Source organism: Typopeltis vanoorti, chromosome 3, assembly GCF_054136105.1.
Source record: "Typopeltis vanoorti isolate ZY-2024b chromosome 3, IOZ_Tvanoo_1.0, whole genome shotgun sequence".
Classification (NCBI taxonomy): domain Eukaryota; kingdom Metazoa; phylum Arthropoda; class Arachnida; order Uropygi; family Thelyphonidae; genus Typopeltis; species Typopeltis vanoorti.
In genome coordinates, this window is record NC_143551.1 from 94362708 (window position 1) to 94378563 (window position 15856).

General features: G+C 34.4%; 1 protein-coding gene across 4 annotated transcripts in view; it reads left to right on the forward strand.

The window, feature by feature from the left end:
* LOC150108393 (optineurin-like) overlaps positions 1-15856 on the forward strand; it is a 254883-nt gene that overhangs the window by 199779 nt on the left and 39248 nt on the right. For all 4 annotated transcript variants that reach the window (XM_090415814.1, XM_090415811.1, XM_090415812.1 and 1 more), the window contains exon 10: positions 13519-13697. In XM_090415814.1, the coding sequence (XP_090271940.1) occupies positions 13519-13697 (179 nt within the window). The remainder of the gene's footprint in view (positions 1-13518; positions 13698-15856) is intronic.

The following is a 15856-nucleotide window of genomic DNA, read 5'->3' on the forward strand; positions in this document are numbered from 1 at the left end:
CTGTATAGGGGACAACATGGTTTTGTGATGGGTAGATCATGCCTCAGTAACTTGTTCACGTTTTATAACACAGCGACGGCTGAACTGGATAAGGGTAATGGGTCTACAATGATTCTACTGGCCAAGGCCTTTGACAGGATACCACTTGGATTTCTAATCAGTAAACTGCAGCATATGGGGATGGATATAGGGTTGGTGAGATGGATAGGAGTGTGGTTGATAGAGAGATATCAGAGAGTGGTTTATTCAGGAGTAGAGTCCAAAAGACGGCCTGTGACTAGTGGTGTGCCACAGTGTTCTGTTCTTGGACCACTACTTTTCAATTTGTTCATTAACGATATAGGAAAGGATCTGAGAGGAAGTGTTCACTTGTTTGCTGATGATGCAAAGTTGGGTAGAGCAATAGTAAGTGCACAGGATGTCAAAATTTTGCAAGATGATTTGGATAGTTTGGAGGACTGGGCTAAGGAAAATGGATGTCAATTTAATGTGGCAAAGTGTAAGGTTATGCATTTTGGGGTGAAAAAGATTAGCAGCAGTATATCACATTCGTGGAACCATACTCCAGGAGTTTGATAAGGCTAGGGATTTGGGAGTGTTGGTGGATAGGGAGTTGAAGTTTAGGGGGCACACTGCAAAAGTGGCTAAATCAACTCATCAAATCACTTAGTTGCTGAAAAATACTTTAACAAGCAGAGACAAACAGGTTATTGTTCCTCTGTATCGAATCTTGATAAGACCCCGATCTAGACTACTGTGCCCAGATATGGGTGCCAAGGTTTCTTCTTGATGGGGAGGAGGTGTAGAGGATCCAGAGACGAGTGACCAAGATAATAGCAGGACTATGAAATGAACCTTACGAGAACAGATTGAAGATTTGTGGGCTGCAGAAATTGGTTGAGAGGCAAAAAAGGGGTGATATGATCGAGACATTCAAATTACTGAAGGGATTCTATAAGATTAATTCAGAAGATATTTTTGAGAATAGAACTGGTAGTCAAGGACTAGGGGCCATTCATTGAAGCTTGGTAAGAGTGTGGTTAGCAAGGGTGTTAGAGCTAAATGTTTTACTTCGAGAGTGGTAAATGAGTGGAATAATCTGCCAGAGTCTGTTGTGGGTGCCATGACTGTAAATGAGTTTAAGGTGAAGTATGATAGATACTGTGTGAATGTAGAATAGTTCTTGACATGATGTTGGGCCTCCCTCGATGAGTCTAAGGTCTCCTTGGAGCTGCCCGTAATAATAATAATCTTGGCAGGAACACTCAGTAGGTAAATATCTCTATAATTCTCACATTCAGTTGTATTTCCCTTTTTATATATATGGGTACTATGAGAGCTCTACTCCAATCATTGGGAATTCGTCCCTCTGTCCAGGACTTCTGAACTACATAGTGCAGCCACTGTAAGACTTTTATACCACCATACTTCAGCGTTTTTGGTCGAATATCATCAACTCCTGCTACGTTTCCACATTTCAAGCCTTTAATGGCTTTTTCTACTTCAAGTATGGATATGTATTCCTGACTGCATGCCTGGTCAGTGTTTTTTACCACTGTGCTGTCATCACTGCTTGTTTCATTTAGCAGTTTTTCAAAGTAATTACTCCATACTTCAAGGATATCTTTTTATCCCGTTTTCATGTTACCTTTATCATCTCTAACTCCTGTTACAGCACTCTTTCCTCCATTCCTTAGCTTCTTCAACAACTTCCAGAATATTTTGCCACCTTCTTGATATTTATTTTCTATATTCTTGCCAAAGACCTCCCATGACTTTTGTTTAGCTAGTTTTACACAGTGTTTTGCATTCTTGCATTTGTCTCTGTATTCTCTAAGATCACAAGCTGACTTATTTGCCAGGAACTTTTGATATGCTTTCTTCTTTTCCTTCACTGCCTCTACCATAAAGTTCTAATTTTTCTATCCTTGCAGACAACTTCACCACATGCCTCTTTAGCTGAATTAATCAGGGCTTTCTTCAAGGCTTGCCACTGAATCTCCAAGGTTTGATTCCTGTTCTCAAACTCTTTCATTTTTTCTTCAATAATCTTTGTTTATTTTAGTCTATAGTTCACATCTCAGAGCTGCTCAACTATTATTCGCGTTAAAACTTTCTTACATGTTATTTTTTTCAATATGAAATTCAATTTTATCCTGCTCAAGACTAAATGGTGATCACATCCAGTTTCAAATCCTCTGTACACTCTGGTGTTCTGCACCAGGGAGAAAACATCACTATCAACAATAACATAGTCAATGAGACTTTTCTTATTCCTTGCCTCTTCTCTCCATGTGAATTTGTGTACATTTTTATGTTGGAACATGGTGTTAGTAATAACCAGTCCATGTCCTGAGCAGAAATCCAAGAAGTATTTGCCATTATTATTAGCTTTGCTGTATTCCCCAAATTTTTCCAAAATATTTTTGTATGTCTAACAATCATTTCCTCTTCTGCTATTTAGATCCCCAAGAAGGACCAACTTTTCCTTTTTCATTGTGTCAGTTGCTTTCTCTAAAGCCTCAAAAAATTTCTCCACTTCTAACTTAGTAGAACTTTCTGTTGGACCATAGGCACAAGTAAGTCTCATTGTTGAGTTCCCCATTCTCGTATTTGCCCACGTTACTCTACTTGAGACTGGCTGCTCCTTCTTTTTCTTGATTGTCATTGCTTGAATATAACATTTTGTATTTATTGCTCAGAAAGCTCTCACCAGTTTTTGTCTTTTTTGTTTCAGTCACCCCTATTATGTCGATCTGGTACTTATCTAATTCCTCAGCTAGCTCCATTTCTTTGGCATTCAGGCTTCTTATGTTGATAGTACCGATCTTTAACTCTGGTGATGTTGAGTTGGGATGTGTTTTCAGATTTGTTCCAGTAGCTGACTATTCGCTGTTCACCCTGGTTCCCTGGCAAAAACAACGGGGAGCTTTGTTTAACTGGGTGACGCCCCCCAGCCGGCATGAAATTTTTTCATGTTGTACCATCATTTTGTATATTGGTTTAAGCCAATAAGAATACAATTTGGTTGGCTAAATCCCAAATTGCCAGCCCATCCTCGTTTGTTCAGTATCCAGGTAGATACCCAATAGGGTGCATCACGAGAAGGTGAGGATTGAACATTAGGTCAGAAGCCCTGGTCAGTTCTCCACATTCTTTTAAAGACAATGTGGAGGTCTGCTCTCAGTTATATAGCTTTGACCCTTAAGCACCCCAAAAACAATAACATAAAGTTAAATTACCCTAATGAAATAAAAGCAGAGCTTAATAACATTGAAGAAATTGAAATTATTGATTCTCTATGGAATAGAATTAAGTGGTGTATAAACAGAGCATCAGAAAAAGTTTTAGGATTCCAAAATGCTTCTTTTTTCATTTCTATTGCTTCTTTGCATCTATTATAGTATGAAGTATTTTGGAATACTAAAACTTTTTCTGATGCTCTGTTTATAAATAGAGCATCAGAACCTTAAATAGCTTCAGAGCCATCAAGATAACAATAACTATCAAAACTGTAGGTTTGCTAGTAGTGAAGCTAATAAAATTATTAGACCAGAAAAAAGACTCTATCTAAAAGAATTAATTGATAAAACTGAAAAAGAGAATATATATAAAAATGCAAGGAACGTTTTTCAAGGTATAAATAAAGACAGGCTCTTAATCAAGAACTGCAATAATTAATGATAATAAAGGACAAATTATTGCAAATGGCAGATGGCTGAAAGGTGGAGGGAATACTTCAAACATCTACTAAATTGTCAAAATCCCAAAGTAACATTCGTACCCAGAATTTATTCTATGAAGTCAAAGAGTCATCATTTATTGAAATAGAAACAAGCATTAAAACTTAAAAATAATAAAGCTGCAGGATTTGATAAAATCACATCTGAATAAATTAAATATGGAGGAAAAGAATTAACTAACAAACTGTTCACATTGATTATACTCATATGGAAAAATGAAAAAGTACCAGAAGACTAGAATAATCCCCAGCCACAAAAAAAGCAATAAAAGAAAATGTGAAAACTACAGAGGCAGCTCACTTTTAAATACTAGTCACAAAATCCTGTCTGATATTATTCTAAAATAAATTATTCCATATGCAAGAAAAGATTCTTGGAGAATATCAGGCAGGATTCAGAAGAAGTTGATCAGCTATTGAACATCTTTTTACCTCCAGAGAAATTCTAGAGAAAAATTGAGAATACAATCAAGAAAATCATAATCTCTTCATTGACTTCCAAAAAGCATATGATAGCATACATTGAGAAAGTCTATGGAAAATCTTAAAGGAATTTGGCCAGAAAAATTAATCAGACTGGTTAAAATGTGTGTACAGGAAAATCAATGTAGTGTCCTCACTAAAAACATTGTCGGAGCCATTCAACATCTCCATAGGTTTAAAACAAGGAGATGCGATATCACCGATATTATTCAACATAGCTATGGAAAAAGTAATTTGAGAAACAACTAAAAGTATTGTATCATGCTCTCCATCATTTCTCGGGTGTATGCAGACAATATTGATATCAGAGGAGAAAGTGCAGATGATATAACTGAAACTTTTATAAATCTTAAAACCTCTTCTGAAAAAATAGGTCTTAATATTAACCAAAATAAAACAGATTATTTAAAAGTATCTAGAGATGATGATCTCAATAAGTCATCAGCTATTCAGTTTGCTGATATGATATTGATAAACTTAATACAATTTAAATATTTAGGCTCTATAATAACTAAAGATAATAAGATCCAAACAGAAATAAAGATGATAATCCAAACTGGTAATAAATAATATTTTTCACTTCAGCACCTCCTCACATCTAGAAATCTGTCATATGAATCTAAAATAAATATTTACAGAATGCTAATTAGACAGTTGTATTATATGGTGCAGAGACATGGAATATAACAAAAGCTGATGAAGATCAATTACAATGTTTTGAAAACATAATCTTAAGAAAAATATTTGGTCGAATTAAAGATCCTGTGACAGATGAATGGAGAATGCGAACAAATAAAGAACTTTATGAACTTCATAAGAAGCTACTAATAATAAATGAAATCAGAGCTAATCACATCAGATGGTTAGGACATCTGGAAAGAATGGAGGATAACAGGCTAGTGAGGAGAACCTTTTTACATCACCCAAATGGTAAAACATCCTAGAGGAAGACCCTGCTGAAGATGGATGGATAACATCGAAATGGATATGAAAGAGCTGAACCTGCGAAACTGGAAGGAGTTAGTTAAGGATAGAAAAAAAAAATGGAGAATTGTGATACTTGCCATGAAGCTTAAGAAGAAGATATATATACAGGGGGGGGGGGCTGAGAAATCGATAAACACTTAGTACAAAAATTAATTTTATGTCTTCTTATATATCCTAAAAGAAAAAGAACAAATTATTACAATTCAATGAAACATGGGGGGGTTAAAGGGTTTTAAGATATGTTCTTTCTTGTGGTTATATCAGTCGCTTTAATATAATTTTTTTTCCTGGTGTTTATCAGAACTTTTCAGCCTCCTTGTCTCATATATATATATATATATTGTTGGATTCTGATTATGTACAGATTAGAGTAATTATTATTTGGTTCAGAATCCAACATGATCTTCCATCACAAAGGCTAGACTTGTAAATATTATTTAATGTAAACAACTTATTTTACAATTTAATATTCATATAACTACTTTAATTTTGTCTAATATTTAATTATTTAATCAAAGATATATGTATTAATAATGAAAAGACTGTATTTAAATATTATTAAGTTTATTTTATTTATTGTTAATATTATAAGAACTTGTATTTGATAATTTCACTGCGCATTATTTGAAATGTAAATATTCTCTATTTATTCCTGATTGTAAAGTTTAATGTTATGTAATAGCTCAATTTTATTATATTTTGTTTTGTTGTCATGAAAACGTATGTAAGTGAGCGAGCACATTTTGGAACACCACGTGAGAAGGTTTATTGAAAAGAGTTTTAGAAAGAAATCACGTGAACAATTTAGGCAGGAAGAACGGATATAAAAAGCCAGGAACGCTGGGAATTAAGATACAGATTAGAGAGAGAAAGGAGAGGATTGGCATTAGGTTGGAATCAGAGCATTCAGGAATCACAGTGCGATAATAGCGAGTCGGCAAGTCACTCAAGCAGATAAATAAAGTCAATTTTATTATATTTTGTTTTGTTGTCATGAAAACGTATGTAAGTGAGCGAGCACATTTTGGAACACCACGTGAGAAGGTTTATATATTTATATAGACTTTATTTATAGCAGATAAATAAAGTCTACTAGTCGAGAGGCAGTTAGCTAATAAGTTGTAGAATAACAATTATAACTACAGAAGACAGCTGAGTGACTACTAAATAGACTAGCGATATTTGAGTTGAGATTTAATTTCAGCGCCGACCTTTCAAGGACACACAGAACCTTGAAGCAAAGCACGAAGTTACTATAGAATAGTAGAGCTGTAAAGTTGAAGTTTACCGATAGCTGTGTTTAGAATTTTAGTGTCTAAAGAATTAATTGAATGCCAGAAGAGTGAACAACTGTGCATATAAAACCTCAAGTTTAGGAATTATTGTGTATTGCCTTAATTCATAAGTGATCAGTAGTACTTCGTGCAAAAACGTTTGTTTATGTGTATTGTGACCGATGATTAATTCAGTTGTTGCTTAGAAGATTTATTTTAATGAGTGCCGTTTACTGTTTAAAGTGTTTACAGTTATAAAAAGTGTTTGCACATAAGTAGATGAAGAAAGAAGATAATCGGTAAGAATATTCCAACTATTAATATCCCTATGCAGAGATGTGAGTGTGTTTCATCCTAGAATTTCCTTATGTTAACGGTAACAATTGTGAAGATTAACTGAAGTGTAAATTTAAAAGTGTTTGTTTGTGAAGAGGTATTACTGCAATTTTTATTGTATTTAAAACTTAAAGAACTATGAGATATTGATGTGAATGATCATTAAGGAACTTTATTAAATAGCTAAAAGGAACTGTGAGAAGACTGTACAGATAACAGAATTACCATTGTCTGAGTTTGCATGACTTTATTATCAGACAGGCTGAAGTGTTTATAATAACTTGTTTAGTGATTTGAATTTAAGTGTAAAATTTGTGATTCTAAATTAAATGTTTGTTTTTGTTTATCTAAAGTTGTATTTTGCCTGAATCTCTTTTACTGCACCATTCATAAAATATTCGAACCAAAGCGGGTAAATTGAGTAAGTTAAATATACTCGGCCAGTATATATAATATTAACACCTAAAAGGAGAGATAGTTGTGAGTTGGTTTATCTTCAATTCTTGAACTAATTCAGATATAAAGTGGCGCACTCTTTAAATATAAATTTTCTTTATATTTGAATTAGAAATCAACTAGCAACCTTCTATTTTGTTTAAGAACATCATAGTAAATAACATGTCAGATCCAGAGTATAGATTGAGAAGAAGTAGGATCCAACAATATCTCATCATCATAATGCTGATTATGGATATAGACCATATTGGTCTATTCCATTCTCATTATCCATATAATCTTCTTCTGAGGTCTACCTGACCTTCTCTTTCCCGTTGATTTATATTTTATTCATTCTTTAGGATATCAGGTGTTGACCATTTGGTTAACATGTTGTGTCCAATTTTTTTTTTGTAATTGTTTACTTTTTCTTCTATTGATTTTATTTTTAGTTCTTTTAAAATATCTTTGTTTCTTTTTTTGTCTAATAGTGTGTATTTTGCAGTTCTTCTCGTGATTCTCATTTCACTTGTTTTTATTCTTTGTTTATTGCCCAAATTTCGCTGCCATATAAGAATGTAGGCACTGCTAAAGTATTGTATATTTTCAAACATGCTACTTTTTGTACAATATTTGGATTGAGTGTTCTATTGTATAAACATAGTGTTCCATGTTTCTATGTATTCTATCATATATATATATATATATATATAATTAACTTTTTGCATCTATTTTATTAACATGCATGGCTATATTTCAAACTAAATTGATGTTCATCATCAATTACATGTATCAAAAATTGATATGTGATTTCACACAGAACCTCAACTAGCAGCCTGAACTACTGTTTGCCTGAACTATCCAAACTGAATTCTCCATTTCTTTTTTTTTTTTTTTTTTTTCATTTCTTTTGAAGGGTGATATATTGCACATCTTTTGAGATTTGGCATTCTATAATCCTCTCTTTATGATATACTCTGGATCAAAATTTCATTGGCTACACTTTGCTGTTTTAATTTGCTTCTTGTAGTGGTCTCCCAATTCTAATAATGACTCTGACCTCTTTGATTATTTATTTCTATTTGTACAACCCACAACATCTTTTAAAATTCAAAGTTATAATTTAAATCAACAAATTCAAATCCAAATTTGAAACTGCCAAATGTATGAAATTTACCTCCTGCTCATGTGGCATTCATGCATTCTGTTCTTCCCTCTTCAAGGCTGTTTCGTTCGATTTCTACCTCCTCTATGCTTCCACCATCTCTCTTTCACATCCAGATCGTACCATGGTAATATAAGCCAATGATAAGGTCGACTTCCTGTCACTGGGCCTCTCTTTATAGATGACCAAGGAAAATCATCTTATGCTATACTATAAGCAGTTCATTATATGCTTTCTTTGAATCTTTCTCCAGAAACACTTAGAAAAATTCTCAGTTAGTTTGGATACAGTAGGTTTACAGATTGTTAGCCACTGATTACGATTCAAATTTGCATTCGAGAACTAACATCCCTTATTCAAATTGTTCTCAACTGGTATCTACCCATTAGCATAAAATTATGTCTATAATATGCAGTCCATCCTCACAAAAGAAGTATGAAGGTAGGCCATCAAACTATCATCCCATTCCTTCACTTTTCTCCTCTTGAAAACATTAGAGAAGATGAAAAGCCAACTTCTTTGTTATCTGGAGGCCCACTAATTAATTGTTGATCACCATTATGAATTCTGTCATAGTCTTTTTGTCATTTTGTAGCAGATCACTGACCTTACCCATCTTTGGACACAAGCCCTAGAAAGATTTGGAGAAACTCTTGTGATCTCTCTTGACATTTCTAGGTTATCCACTTGAGTCTACCTTCTGTCCTTTGTAATTGCCATTTTGAAAATATAATATTCCTTCAAAAATTTTGCTAAAAGAAGATGAATTATACTCCCATCACAAAATCACTTGTTGGGAGGGCTAAGGATTCAGTAAGGAACTTTTCTGTTAGAATTATAGGACTTTTCTGTTCTCTCATCAGTTATCATTTCCTATTATATATTCTCAGATATATAAGATGTACTGTGATAATCCACTGTAATTAAGGTTATCACTACAACAATTATTATTATTATTATTGCAGTAAATTTCATGGAGTCAATAGACTCTTTGTGGGAGGTCCACCCAACCAGCAACATGTCTATCATAATGAACTAACTTTAAAATTATTTACACTTCTGCATTCACAGTGTACTCCAGCTTTCCACTCACTAATAGCTCTCCATGTGAAAAATTTACTCCTCACATCCTTCTTCACCACATCTTTGTGTAACTTCCAGGCATGGCCTCTCGTTCTTCCCATCTTAACATCCACTCTTTTTTTATAATTCCTTCTGTATTAATCTGATAGAATCCCTTAACTAACTTGAAGGTCTCTATCATCATATCTCCTCTTGTTATCCTGCCCACCAAACTGTAATTTACATTCCTTCAACTACGCTGCATAACCAACATTCCAGAGTCCTGATATCACTTTGATAATTTGTCTTTGAAACCTCTCTGGTTTTCTTACCATTGTTTGTTCCTACCAAAAGTTTGTTTTAACAATTCTCTCTTTTTTATTATTTTCAATTATGTATTATTCAAAAAATCCAGAAGCAAACAAAAACTCCATCTCTAACTCTCTGGATTTGGGGTAAGAAACAAAATCAGTGATATGCTTATCTATAAATTCAGTTGAGACTCAAAGAATCTGTGGAAGCCTACACATGGTGTTGGATTGCACCTACATCTACAACATACCAGGTATTCACCACAGTCCTTTAATTGGCTCAGATTTGATGAAAGAGGACTTTGCTCCAGATCTATTTTTCTAACATGTCCAATACATTTTCAGTGGGGTTCAGATTCTGGTGTTATCCATGAATCAATCATCACCTGCTGGATAAAAAGTCAACATTGCAATTCTTTGTTTTACATTGTTTTACATTTGAATTACATCTTTATAATTCTACACATACCAACCACTGAATTAGAAACTTTTATTTAATACTATGTTGGACCTCCTTTAGCCCAAGTTACAGCACTGGCATAGATTCCACAAGGTGTTGGATTGCACTTACATCTACAACATACTAGGTATTCACTGCAGTCCTTTAATTGGCTCAGATTTGATGAAAGAGGACTTTGCTCCAGATCTATTTTTCTAACATATTTCATACATTTTCAGTGGGGTTCAGATTCCATTGTCGTCCATGAATCAATCATCACCTGCTAGATAAAAAGTCAACATTGCAGGATAGACTTAATTGGAAACAATGTTCATATATTTCTTGGAGGACACTTAATCTTCCAGCAATATCAGGAGGACCCATTCCAAACATACAGAACATGCTTCGTATCATGATGATACCACCTCCAGAAGCTTGAGTTGTGTTTACAAGGCAAGCTGGGTTAATTGCTTCATGGGGCTCCTCTAACTCTGCCTACCATTGATATAGAACAAGGTGTACTGTGACTTGTCAGCCCACATGACTTTTTTTAGTTTTCCAGTGTCCAGTCACATTGTTTATGACACCACTGAAGACAAACTTTTCGGTTCTTTGCAGAAATCATGTGGTTTCCATATAGACATGTGGCTGCCAATACTGATCCATTTCCATTCTCTGCACATAGTTTGGTGAGATATGGGTCGGGAACATCCTTCATTAAATGCTTCATTTGGTCAATTGCTGTACACAGGATGTTATGTTTTGTCCATACAAGCTGTCTCAGATGATCGTGATCTCGTTCCTGATAGCTTGCCTAGGACAAAAGTTATGCCTCTTAGATAAGCAGTGTGGATTCTTTTTTCACTCTTATTAAACACCTGGGATTTTTCACTGTTTTAAAAACCACTCAGCTCTGCTGTTTTCAAAATTGTGGCTCCAACTAGATGGGCACCCACAATCAGCTCTTTATCAAACTCCAAAAATCTTTGTTTTTCTCATTGCGAGCAACACTATTGATGATTACTGATCAGCAACATTCTTAGTTTAGAACATGTGGTGATGCATGTGACCAAGTATTTTGCATATATGCTGCGTAAGTGATGTTTACTTACACGTGCATATAAAGGTTTCTAATTCGGTGACCGGTATGTACACCCTCTGGCCAAAAAGAAACTGAACTTTTCAAAAAAATAGAAGACCTAGTGGCGCCACCTGTTGTATCTTTTTGTTGTCAAAAGCAGCAACCTTCATTAGTGTTGTTTCAACTGTTTATGACATTTGTTTCATTAGAAGCCGAGTTATAGTGCCAAGAGTGACAGTGTGTTTTGACGAACGGTCGGAAAATGAGTTTCAAACAGAGAGTTGAGATTGACTTTTGTGTTAAACTTGGTAAAAGTTTTACCAAAACACATCAAATGCTTAGAAAAGCATACAGTGATGAATGCTTATCCCGTACTGAAGTTTACGAGTGGTTTAAGCGATTTCGAAATGGTTGTGAGATGCTTGAGGACGATGAAAAGCTGGGCCGTCCAAAAACTGGACTGAGCAAAGTTAACATCCAAAAAGTGTGTGATTTCATCAAAGAAAACCTGAAATCATCCGTGAGATTGATTGAAGATGAATTGGGGATTCCAAATCAATTGTGCCCAACATTTTGACCAAGAGTTTGGGCCTTCGTAAATTGAATTCGCGATTTGTTCTCCACAAGTTGACCGACGACCAAAAAATGTATCGATTGAACACTGCAAGGACCTCATTAAAACCGCTCGTAAGGACTCAAACTTCCTTGAAGCGATTGTTACTGGTGACAAAAAGTGGTGTTTTGAGTATGAGCCCGAAACAAAGCCCAGAGTGCTGAGTGGAGACCACCAGAAGAGGGGCATCCGAAAAACATCGCTTGGAGAAGTCAAAAGTAAAGACAATGCTGATTTGTTTCTAAGATTCCAAGGACATTATCCACAAAGAATTCATTCCACCTGGCCAAACAGTCAGCGGTGAGTTTTATCTCAAAGTTTTGAAGCAATTGATAGCGAGAATTTGTCACATACAACATGAATGTTGTGACAACTGACTGTTCGTCAAAACACTGTCACTCTTGGCACTATAACTCAGCTTCTAATGAAACAAATGTCATAAACAGTTGACACAACACTAATGAAGGTTGCCACTTTTGACAACAAAAAGATACAACAGGTGGCACCACTAGTTTCTTCTATTTTCGAAAAGTTCGGTTTCTTTTTGGACAGAGAGTGTATGTTAGTGTAATGTTTCTAATTTAGTGACTGGCACGTTTTGGAATATGAATAAGTTTATCAGTAGTTGAGTAACTGATCTAATTACTTCATTTCTCACATTGCAAGATCACAATGAGATGAAAATCTCATTTCTGTTTCATACAATATCTAGCCACACATTTTCAGCTCGTCCAAGAAACAGGTCAATTTTCCACACAATTGGTCATGTGATGATGGGCTGCAGCTAGCCAGTTATCAACTGATCATTTGAGGAAATTGTATGAGATGGAAAAATATATGTCTAGACTCTAGACCATAGGTTCCCTGAAGCCTTCTGGGGGGGGGGGGGCTATAGTGGGATCAGAAGCATTTGGGGATGTTCAGGCGGTCTAGAGGTCGGTGGCTCTTTATAGATTTATTTAAAAATTAATATATATTCATTTTTAAATATATATTAATAATATATATTTAAAAATAATTATTTTCGGGATTTTGCGATTAGATAATCATTTAAAATTTAAATATTACATTTTAATTCATCTTATGCCCGTCTTACACGATCAATTTTTTTATTGATTTTCTGTTTCACTTATTTAATCATTTGAAAATTTACCATGTCAGATAGAAATAGATGTCAGATTTCTATGTCAATGAGAAAATAGAGCATGTATATATGTGTGTATAATAGGGGGCGTTACAAAATTTAAGTCTTGCAAAGTGGGCGGTGGCCCGAAAAAGTTTGGGAACCTATGCTCTAGATTTATGTAAGTCGCTGTATATTGCATGGCAGAGAGTTGTTTCTCCAATATTTTTTCAATTGGAGACAGTATGAAGATTAAAATATTTTTCATACAGCTGTACTAAAATAAACTGCCTTTAAGATTTTCATTTCAAAAGTTATATTGATCACATTATCAATATTGTATAATTAATAGAGTGAAGATTTTTTTCTCATTCATCATGTTTGAGTTTGAACATTTGAATATTACTGTAATTCAAAGAATAAGTGTAAGCATTTTGGAATGATTAAAACATTGCATCTGCCTTCAGGTTGAAGTATATAAGTTGGACTTTAATGCAGAGAGGGCCTCTCGACTGGCTGCAGAGAGAGAAGTAGAACGGTTGAAAGCTGAGGTAGCAAGCCTGTGGTCCCAAACAAAACAACTTCTGCAGGCACAGCCACCTGGAGATTCATCTGCTGGCGAACAAGACAGGGCAAGAAGATCTAGGTATATTTATTACTTATATAGTGAAGGAAAAGGTATTTTTTAATGATGCAAGGAGAGTATTAATTATTTAATTAATTTTTTGATAAAATATATATCCAGAGCATGTCTCATTTTTTTCCCTTATATTTCTAATGCCAGTAGACTTTTAGAAAGAAGGAAAATGACTAATATTTTCATAGTTAATTTGGTTGTTAAATACTGTGAAGGAGGTAATCTAAGACTGATCAGAACATTTACCAAGACTTACATTATCATAATATTGTATATTTTTTACTTTTGTTTTTTTAAAAAGTTTTTATCCTTCCCAAATTAATTTAAGGAGTAGACTCTGCAGACCAAAATAATAAAGTTGAAATAAAGTTTTTATTTATTTTTATAAATAACATTTATCTTTCTCCAACATTATTATTCTGTTCTACAGAGCAGGCAAATCAATATGGCCATATAGTCATAGCATGTCAGCATGAAGGTATAAATAATATCACACTGCTAGATTCTATTTGACACTAATAAAAAAAAAAAAAAAAAAAAGGAAATTTCTTAAAATAAAGCAGTAAATAAAAAAAATTAAAAAAAAGCTGTTGTTCCCTCTTATTGTGCATCCAGATTTTAAAATTTGATAAGATAAATATGTTGCCAGTTGAATGAACCTCCCACGATGAGTGTGCTGACTTGATGGAGGGAATAATAATAATAATAATTTGTAAAAGACTTACAGACAGCAGATATCTCAGTCTCTCTGAAGCTAGCTCAGAGAGACTGAGCACGACAAGTTTCATCTTCAAAGAAGACTTCTTTGAAGACGAAACTAGTCATGCTTAATTAAACAGTATTTTTTATTTTTATCTTTCAGCTTTAAGTAATTTCATCTTTAAAAAAAAAAAAAAAATGTCTCTGAGCTGAGTAAATCCATTATATCATATATACCATCTTTCAATGAAGCGATGCCAACCTCATCAACTTTATCTGCCCAAACACAAGTCCTGTCTTTTTTCTTTCAAAGACTTACTTGTTTTCAATTCTTAACCTTTTTATTCTAACTCTTGGCCTGTTGGTTGTAAATCAGAGATATTATTCTCTCTAACAGACCAGCAGATAGAAAGCACAGGATGATAGTATATTTGATGTGGTCAGCAGAGTTACATCATTTACTTAGCATAAGAACTGGATGGATGAAAATCCTGATTGAACATTAGCAAAACGCACTGCATTTTATATACCATTATTCTGCATGGGACAGTGATATCCAAAAATATTTTATCTCATCCACTATCTGTTTGAGAAGCTTAATCATCTATAGTCCAAACAGTGAGGTTTTCTTCCTTAGGTACTTTCAAAACTGCAAATGACCTCCAATTCCACTGAGCCAGCTTTCAGAGAGACTGAGATATCTGCTGTCTGTAAATCTTTTACAAATTATTATTATCATTATTCCCTCCATGAAGTCAGCACACTCATCATGGGAGGTTCATTCAACTGGCAACATATTTATCTTATCAAATTTTAAAATCCTTAACACTCCTTGCATTAATAATGCATCCTGGTAATTGATTCCATTCATTAACAATTCGCCATGTAAAAAATCTACTCCTCACACCTTTCTTCATCACACTTTTACATAATTTCCAGGGATGACCTCTGATTCTTCCCTTCTCACCTTCTACTCTTTTTTATAATCCCCTCTGGATTAATCTGACAAAATCCTCTCACGAACATAAATACCTCTATCATATCACCTCTATTCCTCCTATCCACCAAACTCTGCAATCCACATTTTTTAAATCTCTCTCCATAGCCAGCAGTCCAAAGTCCTGATATTGTCATAGTCACTTGCATCTGGACCCACTCCAATGTCTCCACATCAGACTGAAAACCAGGTGACCAGATTTGAGCACAATAGTCCAAGTGTGGTCTGACCAGTGCTTTATACAGTGGCACAAACTTCTTCCTTATCCTTACATGTTAGAGTACTTCTTATCATAGCAGCACTATGATGTGCAGCCTTTGCAACAACTACCAATATGCCTGTAAACTTCAGTCTACTACCATCCCCCCGCCCAAAAAAAAAAAAAAAAAAAATTTCTAATCTCATCCATTTCCTGTAGTACAGCACCATATATTTCTAAACTCCAAAATGCAACACCTTGTACTTACTGACA